Source organism: Rhagoletis pomonella, unplaced genomic scaffold (genome assembly GCF_013731165.1).
Source record: "Rhagoletis pomonella isolate Grant_MI unplaced genomic scaffold, Rhpom_1.0 Rhpom_scaffold_00010, whole genome shotgun sequence".
NCBI lineage: Eukaryota > Metazoa > Arthropoda > Insecta > Diptera > Tephritidae > Rhagoletis > Rhagoletis pomonella.
The window spans coordinates 24,243,081-24,258,064 of record NW_023458564.1 but is presented as its reverse complement, the minus strand read 5'-3'; the positions used below and the strand labels follow the sequence as shown (position 1 = coordinate 24,258,064).

Genomic DNA, 14,984 nt, shown 5'->3' with positions numbered 1-14,984 from the left:
AAGTGATAATTATAAGTTGAGTTGCCACCTACTGTAGAATCGCTACAAAGCTATGAAATAGTTGGTCACATTACTCATACCCTCATACCCACATACATACTTACAAACATATGTATGTAAAAATGTATAGATGCGCATCTGTGGATGAAGAGAACTTGTTGACAATGAATTTGGCAGTTGGCAACGATTGGCAGCATTTGGCTGTTGGCAGTGAATCAATTCCATTACACAGTTACTGCAATGGCTGCTATTGTGGTTGTTGTGTTTTCAGCACTGCGTACAATGCTACAATCGCTTTCGTATCGTAATCACATTCGAATTCACAAATTTCGATTGTCAACGAAATCGATGCTGCCAACAAATGCAAATAACAATGGCAAATGTGGTGGTGATAGCAGCACCGATGGCAAAGTGCAGAATGTGGAGAAAGTTCAAATCGTTTGTTGTTGTTGAAAATATGCGCGATATGCAGCTTTGATGGCAAACAACTGGATTCCCATTTTCAACTTGTTGTGATGGGTATATTGTTGTGTCAACTGCATGTGAAACAAAATGTATTGACATATCCAGTATCAGCTTATTGTAATAATTTTACTGTATGATGAGAGGATATGAGCGATATAAAAGTGTTGCGCTGGCCTGTTTAAACATTAGACTGGAACGCAAAACAAGTTTGTAATTACTCCCACTAGTATGAAAGCATAACTTGAGAAGAGTTTGGGATCATACAAATTTTCGTCATTGGCCAGTTCTAAAAATAGCCCAAACCGAAATTTCTTCTCAACTTTTTGATATGTAAAATCATAGCTCTCGATATGGGTAAAATTTTGGTCAAATCAGCAGAAAATTTGTAACTGCTTCTTATGTAACCCAGCAGAAAATCTACAATTTCTTTTTGTTTGTACGAATAAATATTTCTAGACAAGTTCAGGACTAATTCGGGTACATTTCGGGCCAGTTCACAGCTAACTTAGAACCCTCCGCATCATTTCGGGACCTGTTTTGGCCTATTTTAATCTATTTTATTTAGGACCATTTAGGGCCTGGTCCACGACTATTTAAGGACCATTTTGGGAATAAATATGTGGTTCTGATCCATTTAGAGACTCGATCAGGGCTATTCCAAAAACATTTAGGGGCTAATTGAACATCATTTTGGGACTAGTTCACGACTATTTCGGGCCTAGTTCCGGGATAATTGAGGACCATTTTGCGATTAGTTCGGGATAATTTTGGTACTAATAAGGGACAATTTCTGGACCGTTTCAAGATATGTTCGAGATAATTGTGGAACAATTATACGAGTTTCCCGACCGTTTCGGGGCATGTTCAAAACTATTTCGGCATTTTCGGGCCTAGTTCGGGATTATTTTGGGACCTATTCAGGCCTATTTCTAGACCATTTCGAAAACATTTCAGGACCATTTTGGGACTAGTTGACGACTACATACTCCAGGTCAATATCGGAACTATTCCTGCACCATTTGAGCTTAGTTTTGATCTACTACAGGACTATTTTGGGTTAATTTCGGGCCTAGTTGACGACCATTTCTGAACGGGTTCAGGCATATTTTAAGTCCATTTCGGGGCTAGTTTAGGATGCTTTTGGGACCAGTCAACGGTCATTTCGGAACCGCTTCACGACTTGTTTGGGCTTCTTTCGGGACAAATTCACGACTTTTCCAGAACCACTTCAGGATTAGATACTTCAGGATAAATTTGGGACTAGTTCGAGTATAGGTATAAAATAAAAGACAAATTCTGTAGAATTGAAAACAATTAAATTCTTCTGTGCACACGGGCATATAGGTACTGAAAATGTCCTTGTACGCTTATCCATGAATATCCTTAATCATTTCCAACAGTTACTTTTAGAAAAAATATATGTCAACGTCTAATATGTACACTGCCACATCCTCGAATATTTGCAGGTTTTCTTAATACCTTTAATCGCTGTGTAATGTATAGAAATCAAACATAAAATTAAGAAGTTATGAAAGAACGATTTAGCTGCTTTCACTTGGTGCCAAAAAACTGTTGGAACATACATCGGCGTAAGGTCTAACGCCTATATAGGGCTCCTCTTGGTCAAATGCACTAAAAAAAAAAACACAAATAGATATTGAAATATTTGTCGGCCCTTGTTTGAACTTTCTTAAAAACGCACGTTTAGTGTCTGTCTGGATTTAAAGCAAGCAAGGACTTCAACTAGTTAACAGGAGAATTCATCCGCTAATGTTTTTTTTATCGGAACTAATTTGCGTAGTTAACAATGTAACCAAAAGATTAATGACTGCGTAATGTTATCCGTCGAGTTTTTTTTAAATAAGTACTCTTCCCTGACTTGGATAACGAGTTAATGTAGTAGTCGCATTAGGTGCCGTTTGTGTCGGTTGCATATGGGTGTGTCTTGAAGGAGGTAAGGTGAACTAAGTCCACATGCACGCGAGGGAGAATGAGCATTTAGTATCAATAGCCGATACTGACAGCTGTCTCACCTAACCCTGCTATTAGGTTAGTCCCATTTGGTCAAATTATTGGCTCGTTCCCTTTGTCACTTTTGAACGCTGATATATACTTATTTAATCTTTCAGCTCTCGTGATTTTATCCTAAAATAATATAATGAGAAAAACAAGGTATCAACCTTAGGTTAAGGGAGTATTCCTTATTTATGTATTTAGTCGATAGTTTTTGTCATTGCATACCGGGCAAAGTATTTTGCAGATAGTTTTGTTAAACAATGTGCGGCAAATTTAATATTTGATATCAGACTTACTACAAATTCTACGCTTTCTAGCATATTCATCAGAAAAAGCATTGTTTGAGGAGACCACTGAAACTGAGAAAGATATTCGTATTCGTTCTTTGAAGTATTTATTTTGTATGAGAATTAAAATATTGACGAAATGGTCCCTTAAACTAAGACTCGTAATATGTTTATAATCAAACAGCAGCGTTAAGAAACTGCACTCTGGCGCACAAATAATATTTCTAGCCGTTAGCGCTGCTCCTTAATTTACATATATGTGTACTTACCGTATTTAATATCTTTGCTTGTCCAACCCCACATAGCTGCATATGTTAAGTTCATTACCATTTACTTACCGCCAGCTACCATTTGAAATCATTTCTTAAAGTAATTTTTTGTACTAAGTCAATTTGATTTATTGAAATATTATTTCTTTTTCTGCCATGACAAGTGAATGAAAAAAAAATCAGAAATATTTCTACATTAAAACATAAAATATGTAGTACCTGCGCCACGCGTATCAACATGAAAAAAAAATCGAAAGCTACATGAAAGTTAAATTAGAAATCTGCATTGGCGCAGGACACACAGGGCATCAGGGTATTTGAGGTTTGTGGTCGCATATTTGTATGTACATACACATTTACATACTTATATATGCATGCAAATATGTATGTATTTATATATGAAAATGGTTGGGTGCGTTGGTTCTTTGACGCACGCATCAGCTTGTGGTTTGTGGCTAAATTTTCTGATTCTACCCGCTGCTTCTTCTTGTGCATCCCACCAAAGTTGTTGAGTTTAGCGAAAACATGGTTTTGATATTAGCATATATATATTTTGTATGTATGTACATACATACATATTCCAGCTGGAGTTTTGTTGCGCTGCTCGCGCAGCGGCAAGTGGCAAGTTACGGTTGCAGCGCCACCTTTCTTATATCCACTTCAGCCGGCACCACGGGTGGCCGAACTTCAATGCCGCGCACTGGCTGTCGGTCCAAGTGATGAATTACTTTGTAAACTTCACTTCTATTCAAGTCGATTTTCTTTTCAGGCTTTTGATACTTCATGAAGTTGACTCTGTGTGCACACCCATACATACATACATATGTATGTATTGTGGTGGTCGAAGCGCATAGCAAAAAAAAAAGGAAAAAGAAAAAAAATTTAAATGAAACGAAATAAAATAAATTACAAAGAAACATTATTTTCAACATGATGCGAGTTGATTCGCAATACATACTCGCTGAAGCAATTGTACAGAAGGCATAATAGAAATGTAAAAAAGAAATGTGAACATTAAATGTATAAAATGAGTAAAGCGAAAAGCATGTCGGTGAAAAACTATTGAATGTTGAATGAAATAAAATAAATTGCTTGGTGGGTAGGGACTTCGAACTGCCAGTCAGTCATTCAGTTGGTCTAGCACTGCGCTGACCCGACAATTGAAGCAATGCATTATTGCACATACACACAAATATGAAATGAAAGCGAACAAAAACAAAAAAAAATAGAAAGCAAAAACTAACACATAAAAGTGCATGAATGGAAATTTGATTGAAGTGCAATTGATTGTTCATCACTACTTTGCGTAATGATGTCGGGATAAGTGGGGGTGCAACGCGGGTCGGTGGTTTAGGTGCAAGGCAGTTTAAGTTTAGGTGTACCTATATTTAATGAGCGTGCTATTATTAAAATGTTTTATTAATTTTTTTTTATCAAAACAATCAATGTGAAGGACTTGCTTATGCTTGTATTTATGCAGATATATGTATACAAATACCTACCTTTAAACTTAAAGGTCAAAGTAAATTAATGAGTAAAGTTTCAAGCAAACGACTTTAAAATTTTAAATTTAGGGCTGATTATTTTCATTAAAAAAAAACAACCAAGACGAGCCCGCTTCTGAGTCCTTTGCATAATGTGTAAAGTTATCTTACTAACAAAAATAAATTATCACCCTTGTTCAAAAGCTTTGCAAAGCCGTTTGTAGTTATAAAAATTTGTTTTCTTGGCAAGCCTTGAAATTGTCAAAAATTTAGGTTTCTTTTTAACACTTCTTATTTATGGTTACAGCGAATTTAAAATGTATATTTTGACCGGAATGTTGATATTATAGATACAATGGGCAGCGCGAATAAAACCTAAGAAATTACTTTTTATTAAAATTTCAGACCATTTACTCGAGTTGTTCAAATCAATTTAAATTAAAATTCTGCTTAGTATTTATTCATACGGCCTCATTATTGTCAATCACACCCGGCTGCCATGGCGGATGAGTGAGGCATTTCCACCGCTGCCTTCATACGGACATATATTTGTGGCAGTGCCGAAGACAGAATCGGTTCAGATCACAACGCCCTTACTGTATCTTATTTCCTCCACTCCTTTTAAGGAAGTTAACAGAGGACCTTTGGGTGGCTGACAAACTCTTAACGAAGAGGGGAGATTTTTTATCAGGGCTCATCGTAGAAAAAGTTTTGGTCAAGTAGGACATGTGATTTGGCAAATACATGGCAGCTGCCGTTTTGTTACGATCAACTTTTGCACAATTTTTACACTTCTTTTATGGTTTTTCTGAAGCCATCTTATTTTCCCGTTGTCTTCAGGTATCAGTTTTTGTTATTATTGCTATTGTTTTCCTATTAAGGTTAATCAAGCGCGGGGATACATGGCGTATAAGCAACATTATTTCTTGCTCTTATTTCATAATAAATAAAATTATAGTTTAAAAAACTAAAACCTCGCTATTATAATTTCCATTCGTACTGTTATCAGGCATGTAACTTGAGAATAGAAATCTCTGCATCTTTTAGGCGCATCAATATTACATAGTTACATCCCGAGCTAATAAAAGGGAGGTAAAAAAATAGGAATAAGCGAAAGTCAAGTATCGTTTTTCCCATCATATATTTGTTGCTATTCTCCTGTCAGCTCAAGCTTATATAAATCAAATTATTGTAGAGTGCACCCCATAATACTATACTTAAATATTGCGCAATAGTCAGAGCTACCATTGTGATTTTTTAAATTTTTTTTTGAGATGGCACATTTTCAAAAACTAATTGTATTTATCAAAAAATGTTTCTTTTCATAGAGAATTTTGATGTGTGTATGTGCGATTTTTTTTCAAACTTTTTTCCTCGTCCCATTCTCGAGATATTTGGGAAACTATTAAATCGATTTGTTTTTGTTTTTGTGCTGTAAAAAACACACGAAGTGTGAACCCCGTCCCTTTTTGGTATGGAACCCCACATATACTCTTTCAAAAATGAATTATGGCTATCCTGTCGTAGTAAAAAATCTAAACCTAGTCAGTATGACGTCAATTCTCATTAATTATAAAAAAGCATTAGTCCTTATCTAGCGACTTGCCTCAAATATAGACTGAAATCTAGTCAAATATAAAGTTTGTCTGTTTCCGAACCACCATCAATTAAAGTTTTGCTTACCTTGCGATGTGAACTTATGTGCATACATATATATGTACGCAAATATTTCTTAAGTGAAATTGTGATGAGGTGGTTTCAGGTATTGAAGCATCGGGTGTCTTCCTGTCCAACAAGGTACATACATACATATCTTGCAAAACTCTCAAAAATGTTTAAGTTTCTTACATATGTACATATGTACTTAGTATTCTTGCGCCTGTACATACATATCTACATACATAAGTCTATATTCAAATACCCGTAAATTTCGCCAAAACGGTGCTATAATAAATATGTGTGCAACATCTTACCAATTAAAAGTTACAAAATTTTAGTTATTTTGCTTTGTTTTTACCTCGATTGCCTTAGTAGAATGAATTTTATTTAATTCAGCTAAGTAAATAAAAAGTGGCAATTCAAACTAGAGATGAACCAAACTACTTGTTCAACCAAAAAAGTGTATGTAGTACATTGAAAGTAGGAAGTAACACCTGAAATTCATACATATGTACGTACATACATACAAACACACGTGCCAAAAACACTATTCTATGGAAATATTAAATAATTTGCAAAGATATACAATAGAGATGAATGGTGAATACGATTGTTCTTACATGCATACAATAGATATGTAGATGTTAGTGTAACACTCAGATATACTTACACAAAAGAAAACTACAATAAATTGAAAATCGAAATGCATGCAATTAAATAAATAAAAACTGTGAAATGAATATAGGTATGTATATTAGGGTGCCCATCGAGAATTTTTTTTTTTAAAGTTCAAGACCCTACCTCCTAATTTCCCTCCTTTTTATGATTTTTCAAAAAACATGTGGAGGTCGTGACTTTTCATTTTAGGTCAGAAAATACGGTTTTGTAGAATTACCAGTTTTTGAGTGACTAGTTTTCATTCAATTTTAAAGATCGGACATGTTGTGGGAAGACGATTTACAGGCCTTCAAAATGATATTTAATAATTTATTGTCAGACTTGGATTTTCCGGATTTTTCATCGGGGGAATAAAACATATTTTCTTATTTTTTAAGTTTTGACCATCACTAATTTTCACAAATTCAAAATATGTAGTACTATCTAAAATTAAATCCGTTTTCAATCAAACTGATACGTCATTTATTGCAATCGCATAAAAATTGTCGATGTACTTTGTCATCTACCGTTGTAGGCTTGGTACTGAGAGATCATATGCTCTGCACTGCGGGAAAACTCTCGATTTAACTCGCTCGATTTAGTGCTCTGAGTAAGGATATTCAACTAACTAAACAAAGTTCATCACCGTTCCATCGCCCATAAGAGGCAAGGTCCCGGCCCCAATTTGCATAAATGCCTTGCACTATGCAGAAGCAGGCAGGAGGTTTCAAATACCGTCGCAATATGGCTGATGAGATTAATCAGCGATACGGAGTGGTGAGGATAATTGAACGGTGTCAAACGGTAGTAACACAATGGGCCCATTTGGATCTACATTTCAGAAAGCTCTACTGATGAACACATATCCAGGCATATTGCAAGCGGAAATTTTTGCAATTGAAATCTGTGCCGGGGAATGTCTTCATATCACACTTCACATCACCATCACATCACAAAGCCTTGGACTTACGTAAAACTGTATCAAGGCTAGAAGACTATTGCAAAATTGTATTGGCTTAACAGGAAAATGCGGATCCGAATAGGCCATCCATGGCCCGTAGCCTGTCTGTCGTTCATCCAAGGGATTACGGCTGAGCTCCTGACAACATCAGAGGATTCTCAGGTTACAACCCACAGTCATATGCCAAAGGGCTAAAGGCAACCCAAATCATTCATAACTCCCGCTCGTGAACTTACTTAACAACTGGTTAACCTTAGCCGGCAGGGATACCTGATAAGAAACTGCGAGCTAAGGTAACAGCATTGTAAAATCGGCCATTTCGATAAGATGGACGGCAGGTTCTCTGCGTGGAGAGAGCCTCAGGACGTATACTCCAAGTTACCTTATACGAGCATACATACGTATATCTACAGCTTTGAGAACGATTATTATCTCCATACAAAATCTGGAACATGACACCCTCCAAAGTGCTTAACTTCATAACTAGCCTAAGGTTACACAGACTTCTTTAGGGTTAGCACAATACATTTAAATACATAAGTAGGTCTCAGCGCTGGTTTGCCTTAAAAAATAAGTCGAAAATATGGAATACAGCGCTTTATATAAAAAGGTCAAGAGTTCTGTTTCTTTGCGGCTCCCAATGGAGTCATCCCGGACTACATAGACTATTTTTTTTTGTAGAATTTTTTCTTAAAGTCTGTTACTTATATATATATATTACTTTCCTGAATGTACATGCATATTTAAATGTGTAAGGGTAAACTACTGTGAATATTTTCTTTAGCCATAGATGAATAAAGGCGAATGTAATCTGCCGCACCATCTATACGAAAATACATACATTTGTGTGAATGTGAGTAGATTGTTATAATAGAAAGCATGCAAAGTTAATTGGAATGAAAATTGGCATTTCGAAATTACAAATGTGTAGAAATATCAGCAAATAGCCATTACAACGATACTCGAAAGATACACATCCAAACTGTACATACATACACACAGACTCCGAATAACATTTATTAAAATGTATAGAAAATATTAATATAAAATATGTAAACATATGGCGAAAATAACATCAAACAGATATTTATCAATTGAAAGATATCTATTCATACCTTGGATCGTAGCCGAGTAATGGACTTTCAAATGTACAACTTCCATTGAAAATGCATCCGAATGCCGATGAATAAATACATACATATGTAGATACATATGTAGTTGCGATGAAAATGAACGTATGCAGGTGTACGTACATAAATATAATTTGATTTGTTGTAGTTGCAGTTGTAATTATTGTAGTCGATGGCGTCATTCATGTGCGAGAGCAAACAATTTTATGAATGTATGTATGTATGAAAGTTGATTAAATGATTTGGAAAATGTAAAAAATTTAAAATGATTTTAAATTATTAGCACAATAACATATATAAGTAGATACAAACAAAAATATGCACTTACATTCTAGTACACATATGTACAATCTTGCGTATAATTTTAATAAAGTTTGAAAGGAAACTGCTTAAACAGTAGGTATTTGTTATTTTTAAATATAAAATATTGTGCATTATGTGATATGAAGAATAATGCTTTAAAGTTTAAAACGTTATTTACAATGCTTATTTAGTATACTCGTATTTTTGAATTAATAAAAAAAAAATTATATCGATTTTTAATAATATTTTATGTGCCTAAATGAACTGGTAAGACTTTGGACTACGCACTATTTTACTTTCCAGAGACTGCTACAAGACTCGAATAGAGAATTAGATCAATAAGCTCCAGAGTGAAATTTTAGGGAAAATATTTTTCTTCGCCTGTTTTAGAGGAGTTATAAGCTCGCTATCAGCAATAGGTGTGATGTGCGTTAATCACCATTTATTTATGAGATATGAAGAATAATGCTTTAAAAAAAAAAAAATTATATCGATTTTTAATAATTTTATATGTGCCTAAATGAACTGGTAAGACTTTGGACTACGCACTATTTTACTTTCCAGAGACTGCTACACTACTCGAATACAGAATTAGATCAATAAGCTCCAGAGTGAAATTTTAGGGAAAATATTTTTCTTCGCCTGTTTTAGAGGAGTTATAAGCTCGCTATCAGCAATAGGTGTGATGTGCGTTAATAACCATTACAAAAAAGCGCAAGGAGGATTTAGGAACTGTAGCATACTTAATGAAGACTCCCTTTACGCCATCGGTAGAGACATTTTGACTAGAAAATTTAAAAATGCCTACTTACATAAGTAAAGGCAAAAGCTAGGAAAACTGCAACACTACACTTAAAGCCCTCGAAATCAAAGTGGAGCTAAAGAGCCAACCGGACTGTTTTATAAGAGCAATTAGTAAGGCTCCAAACATACATACTTAGTTCGCAATAAAACGTTCTATAGAAGTTAGAGGAAACACCACGGCAAATGCGCCATCGTCTCTCGCAGTGAGGAATACTGGTTATTCTCCTAAAAAAAAAGTAGAATAAAATCCTAAGGCACCGATTTCAGAAAACGCAAACACAGGAAAACCGCATCTGGCTCAGACCGCTTAACACCAAGCTGTTTTATGAGCAGTGCTGCCAACTATTTTCGAATAAAAAAACCCAGATTTTTATAAAAACCCGCTAGAAAAATGCTAGATCCCACAAAACAAAAGCTGAAAAATAAATAGGTTTATATTAATGTAATTTTTAGCAATTCATTTGAAACATTATTTGAAATTAAAATTAATAATAGAATAATATAGATGGAATCGAAATTCATAAGAAATGAAAAATAAGAATAAAAGTTAATATAACTATATATAAGTGTATATCGCTGCGTACCTATGCTTTCACCAAGTTTAACTGGCTGAATAAAGTTCAAGGTCTGCATTAGGCCAAGGTAGTGAAATTAAATGAAGTGCAAATTCCGCCAGATCGGAAAACAATTTGCTGCCATCTGCATCAGTATAAGTTTGAACTTCTGCCCAAAATTGCATTGTATTACTTACATATATGTATGTATTATTGCATTTTATAAAATTAGTTCTATTAAACTGAATTATTATTTTTTCTATGATATCATCACTGTAATTAAGATGTCTTAGAATGTCTTCTATCTTCTCTTGCGATGCGCGTAAACATTGCCCACTGAACACATATTAACTTTTTTAATCGTATCGAAATTATTTGGTAATCAAAGTTATCTTGTGATTTTAAATAGATATGCATGTACTATACTGTATTTGGGAAAAAGCTAAAAATCCGTAAAAAAAAATTTAAAAAAGCTGGATTTTCCGCTTCCCGCAATTTCTCATTTCCTACCGCTCAATAGACTTTGAAAAAGCCAGATTTGACGGGAAAAGAGCTAAATTGGCAGCCCTGTTTATGAGGTACGACGACGGAAGGGGATAAAAAAAATCTGCATTTTCACACTTTCGAGGAATCAGTTCACAATTTACAAATTTATTTATCCGACGGGCTACAGCTTCCGATTTTTTTTTCTAAACGCTTTGTCGATGGCAACATGAATTTTTCGATCGTGAGAGCGACACCATAAATTTGTAGGAGTTTGGCATAAAAGAAAAATAAATATATATGTAATCTGGTCACAGCGACATTTTTGGCTGGTCGCGGTGTCGTCGACAAAATAATTACACAGTGCAATACTCAAAAAGTGATGGGAACGAGACTACTTATTAAAAGAGGTCAAAATATGAATATATACCAAAGCATTTGTAAAAGTTGGTTCCCATTTCTTTTTTATATCGATTTGAAGTAGTGAATTTAAGGTTAAAAAATAAACAAGTACCACGTTTTTTTTTTTGGTTTTGCTCACAAATTTCATACCTACATACATATACGTATGTAAGCAAATTGTGAGGAACTCGCCATTCCGTAACACAGACCCGAAAGCCACTAAGATCAAACCAGACGCTGTATAGGAAGCTGCTGAAAACCTGCGTCTAATGGCTATGCGAACTGCTGCAAATTGCTCAATGTGATAGTAAAGCAGTTTGTGAAATGGAAACGAAAAAGCTTGAAATAAATAGTATCACCATATCACTTTCACTAACAAGCTCATGATTAGGGAGTTCTTATTAAAAAAGCATGTACGTGGTGAGTTTAGTGCCCCCTATATGGCTACGCTTATGTGGCTATAAGACATGACAAAATCGCAAGGGATTTTTTTACGGCAACTACTCATGTTCGGTATCTCCAAGAATTGACTGAAAGTAGAGTAATAGCCCAGTTATGCATATTTAACTTTGCATGAGAGTTGTCACATAAGAATCTGTTAAATGGGATTTGTGTGTAAGCGGTTATCCAACGCATAGCACTTAACATGTAGAATTCTGTTGGGTTTTGATTTTTAAGTAAAAATGGTATAGCAGTACAAGTATGCATATCTGGGCCATAAGCGTTTTGATGTATCTTCGGCCAAATCGTAAACCTATGCGAGCTGGTAGTAATAGCAGCAGCCACTTAAGCTTAAACCAACAAAACTTTTATAGAAGGGTTAGAGGGTGAAGATCTTTAAAAAAATATGCACTATTTATATGTGTCTGAATTAAATATTTTGCGAAATATTTTATCTACACCAATTTTAGAACAAGGTTTTATTTATTATACATAAATAGGTTTTGGAAAAAATAATATTCGCTTCGTTTGGGTTACAGACCATTTTAGAAAATTTTAATTAAATATGCCGAAAGTTTATGGAAAAATCCGAAGCTTTAACTCCTTAAATTTATTTAAAAACTTCGTTGACGCAATACATTAACATGAAGTGACAACGAGGGACAAAGAAAAGCTTTATTTCTAAACTCAATAGGATTAAGAAATTTTTAAAGTTTTCTCTCTTCAAACATTTTTCTAAATAAAGATGTAAAAAAAATCGGTTAGAAAGCTTTTAACCGTTTTTGTTTATTCCTATAAGACTCTAAGAGTGTTTTAAAATCTGTAACACATTAGTTACCAAAAATGTACTTTTATCTATTTACAGATTTTGTGGTTACTGCATACATTCCATGGTTATAAAAAGGTAAATATTTTTTTATTAATTCATGCGTTTCATTCATTCAGAATCTTTTTGTGGTGATAAAGAATATTTTCCTTAAATTCTTGACGAATTTTCCTCAATAATGGAAAGTGGAGCAAGTGCTTCAAGTAAAAGTATCAAAGCGTGATCAGAGACAGAGGCGAGTTTCAGTTGAAAAGCAAGCATAAAGGCAGCTCTAAAGCTTGCAAGAAAGGGATTTGTTACAAGTTATCGCTTTGAATAACTCTTTATTTTGAATAGTTTTTGAAATTTAAGTGCAATTACTTAGAGCGCTAACAGTTGCGTTTCTAACGCCAAAAATTTACAGCGCGCATTATACCTAAATAGAATGGTTTACGTTATTTCATTTCCTTCCTTTTTTGGTTCGCTTTTTCTCAGTTTTGTACTCTCTCTTTTTCACTTTCTCTTTCTCACAAATATGAATAATCCATTTGCTAGACCCAAACTAGACAGAAAGAAGAAAAAAATATCAAAAGTCTCAGATATGCACAGAGTAGTGGTCTTCGAAACAAGCGTCAAAGTCAATATATACAACAAGGCTGCCTGGATTACCTCTAAATTGGAGGTACACGTCCAGGCGACATGTCCAGGCGAGACCCCTGAGGGCATTGGAGAAGGCGTATGTGGCCCTAAACCGAAGCTATCAGTAGCCTTGGAAACCGTCCTTAGCATCTTTCAAGTGGAAGTTTATACCCTCAGTTATTGTGGGACTAAGTGATAGTCGGGCGGAACGGAGTGCATTGAAAAGCTTAATTTCTTTGATGAGGATAATATTATCCAAATAATATGGGTACCAGATCACATGGGAGTAAAAAAAATGAATAAGCCGATCAGCTAGTCAGACTGGCTGCTGCTTTGATCCCAATAGGACCGGAGCCCTTCCTTACGGTAAGTTCCAGTACGATAAAGGAGGCGTTCATAAAGGAAAGTAGTAAATTGGTACTGCATTGGCGTAACATTGCAGGAATTCGTCAAGCCAAGAGCTTATTAGCTTGAATAACTATAGAATTACTATTTTGGAAGAAATTTCTTACGGCCCTCTCACCTTCAGGCTTTTAAAGGAGTGTTTTGTCTCACTTTTAGAGGTGAGAAGAACGGTAGAACTCTACCGGGAGCCCAGATTAGTGCGTATTGAAGAAAATAAGGTCAGCGCTGAACTGACGAAGCGAGTTCGTCTGGCCTTGTGGGCCGAAACCTTTTTACTGACTCGGTTGGTCTCCTTCGAGACCTTGGCTGACTTCCAAAACGTATCAATACAATGTTTGGATACTGTTATACTGCGCTATTCAAACTGTTTGTATATGCAGAGTTGCCACACATTTCAACCATATGCATTGCATATTTTATATATTCAATATAGCAATGAATAACTTTTCTGAATTTTCCATTTTTAAAACACGAATGGTAACCAACAACAAACGAAGCCTCAACTTTGTTTCTGATGCGCTGATTACTCTAGCGATGCGTTTCGATAACATTTCGGTTGCGTTTTAGAAAAGTGTACATTATCAATATTTTGCAGTTCGTCATTATGGAACATTATACTTTGTACGTCTGCAAAGCAATTGACATTTTGGAAGTCAGCCCTTCTGTTCTGTTCTGGATCGTCGTGGTCGAAACTTTCTTGACTAACTTAAGCCTTCCCAGGAATAACTTGCCTAAGCACCAGCAATAATCTCTTTGCTACTTAATTAGCTAGCAAATCCATAACTGTCAGTGTTTGTGGGAGTCTTACAGGCCTATTCGGAGTATTGGTGAACATTTTACAGCCGAAAATTTTATTAACAAAAGTTACCGTTTCAACTCTATTTAACGGTTACAAAATTGTTGCTAAAAGCTCAGAATATATCTGTTAACCGTTAAATTTTCAATTTTCAAGGAATTCATGAGGTAATACGAGTTGTCAACAGAACGTCAATGAATATAAGAAGTTTAGTAACTAAGTAAACAGTTAATAAACTTTGAAATCCAAATTTCTTTAAGAGTTTGTAATTTAGTATTGAAAATAGGTACTTGGAAAATTCTGCAAAATTATGTGACGTTCGTGTAAACATTCTCAATGGGACTTATAAACGGTGATTTTTTAAGAGCTTGATAACTTTTTTTTTAAAAAAAAACGCATAAAATTTGCAAAATCTCATCGGTTC

General features: G+C 34.9%; 1 protein-coding gene across 1 annotated transcript in view; it reads right to left on the bottom strand.

The window, feature by feature from the left end:
* Positions 1–3,618: 3,618 nt before the first annotated feature.
* Positions 3,619–14,984, bottom strand: part of LOC118746560 (titin-like) — a 29,598-nt gene continuing 18,232 nt past the window's right edge. Inside the window, exon 8 of the mRNA XM_036480404.1 lies at positions 3,619–3,832. Coding sequence (XP_036336297.1) covers positions 3,664–3,832 — 169 coding nt within the window. The 3' untranslated portion in view covers positions 3,619–3,663. The remainder of the gene's footprint in view (positions 3,833–14,984) is intronic.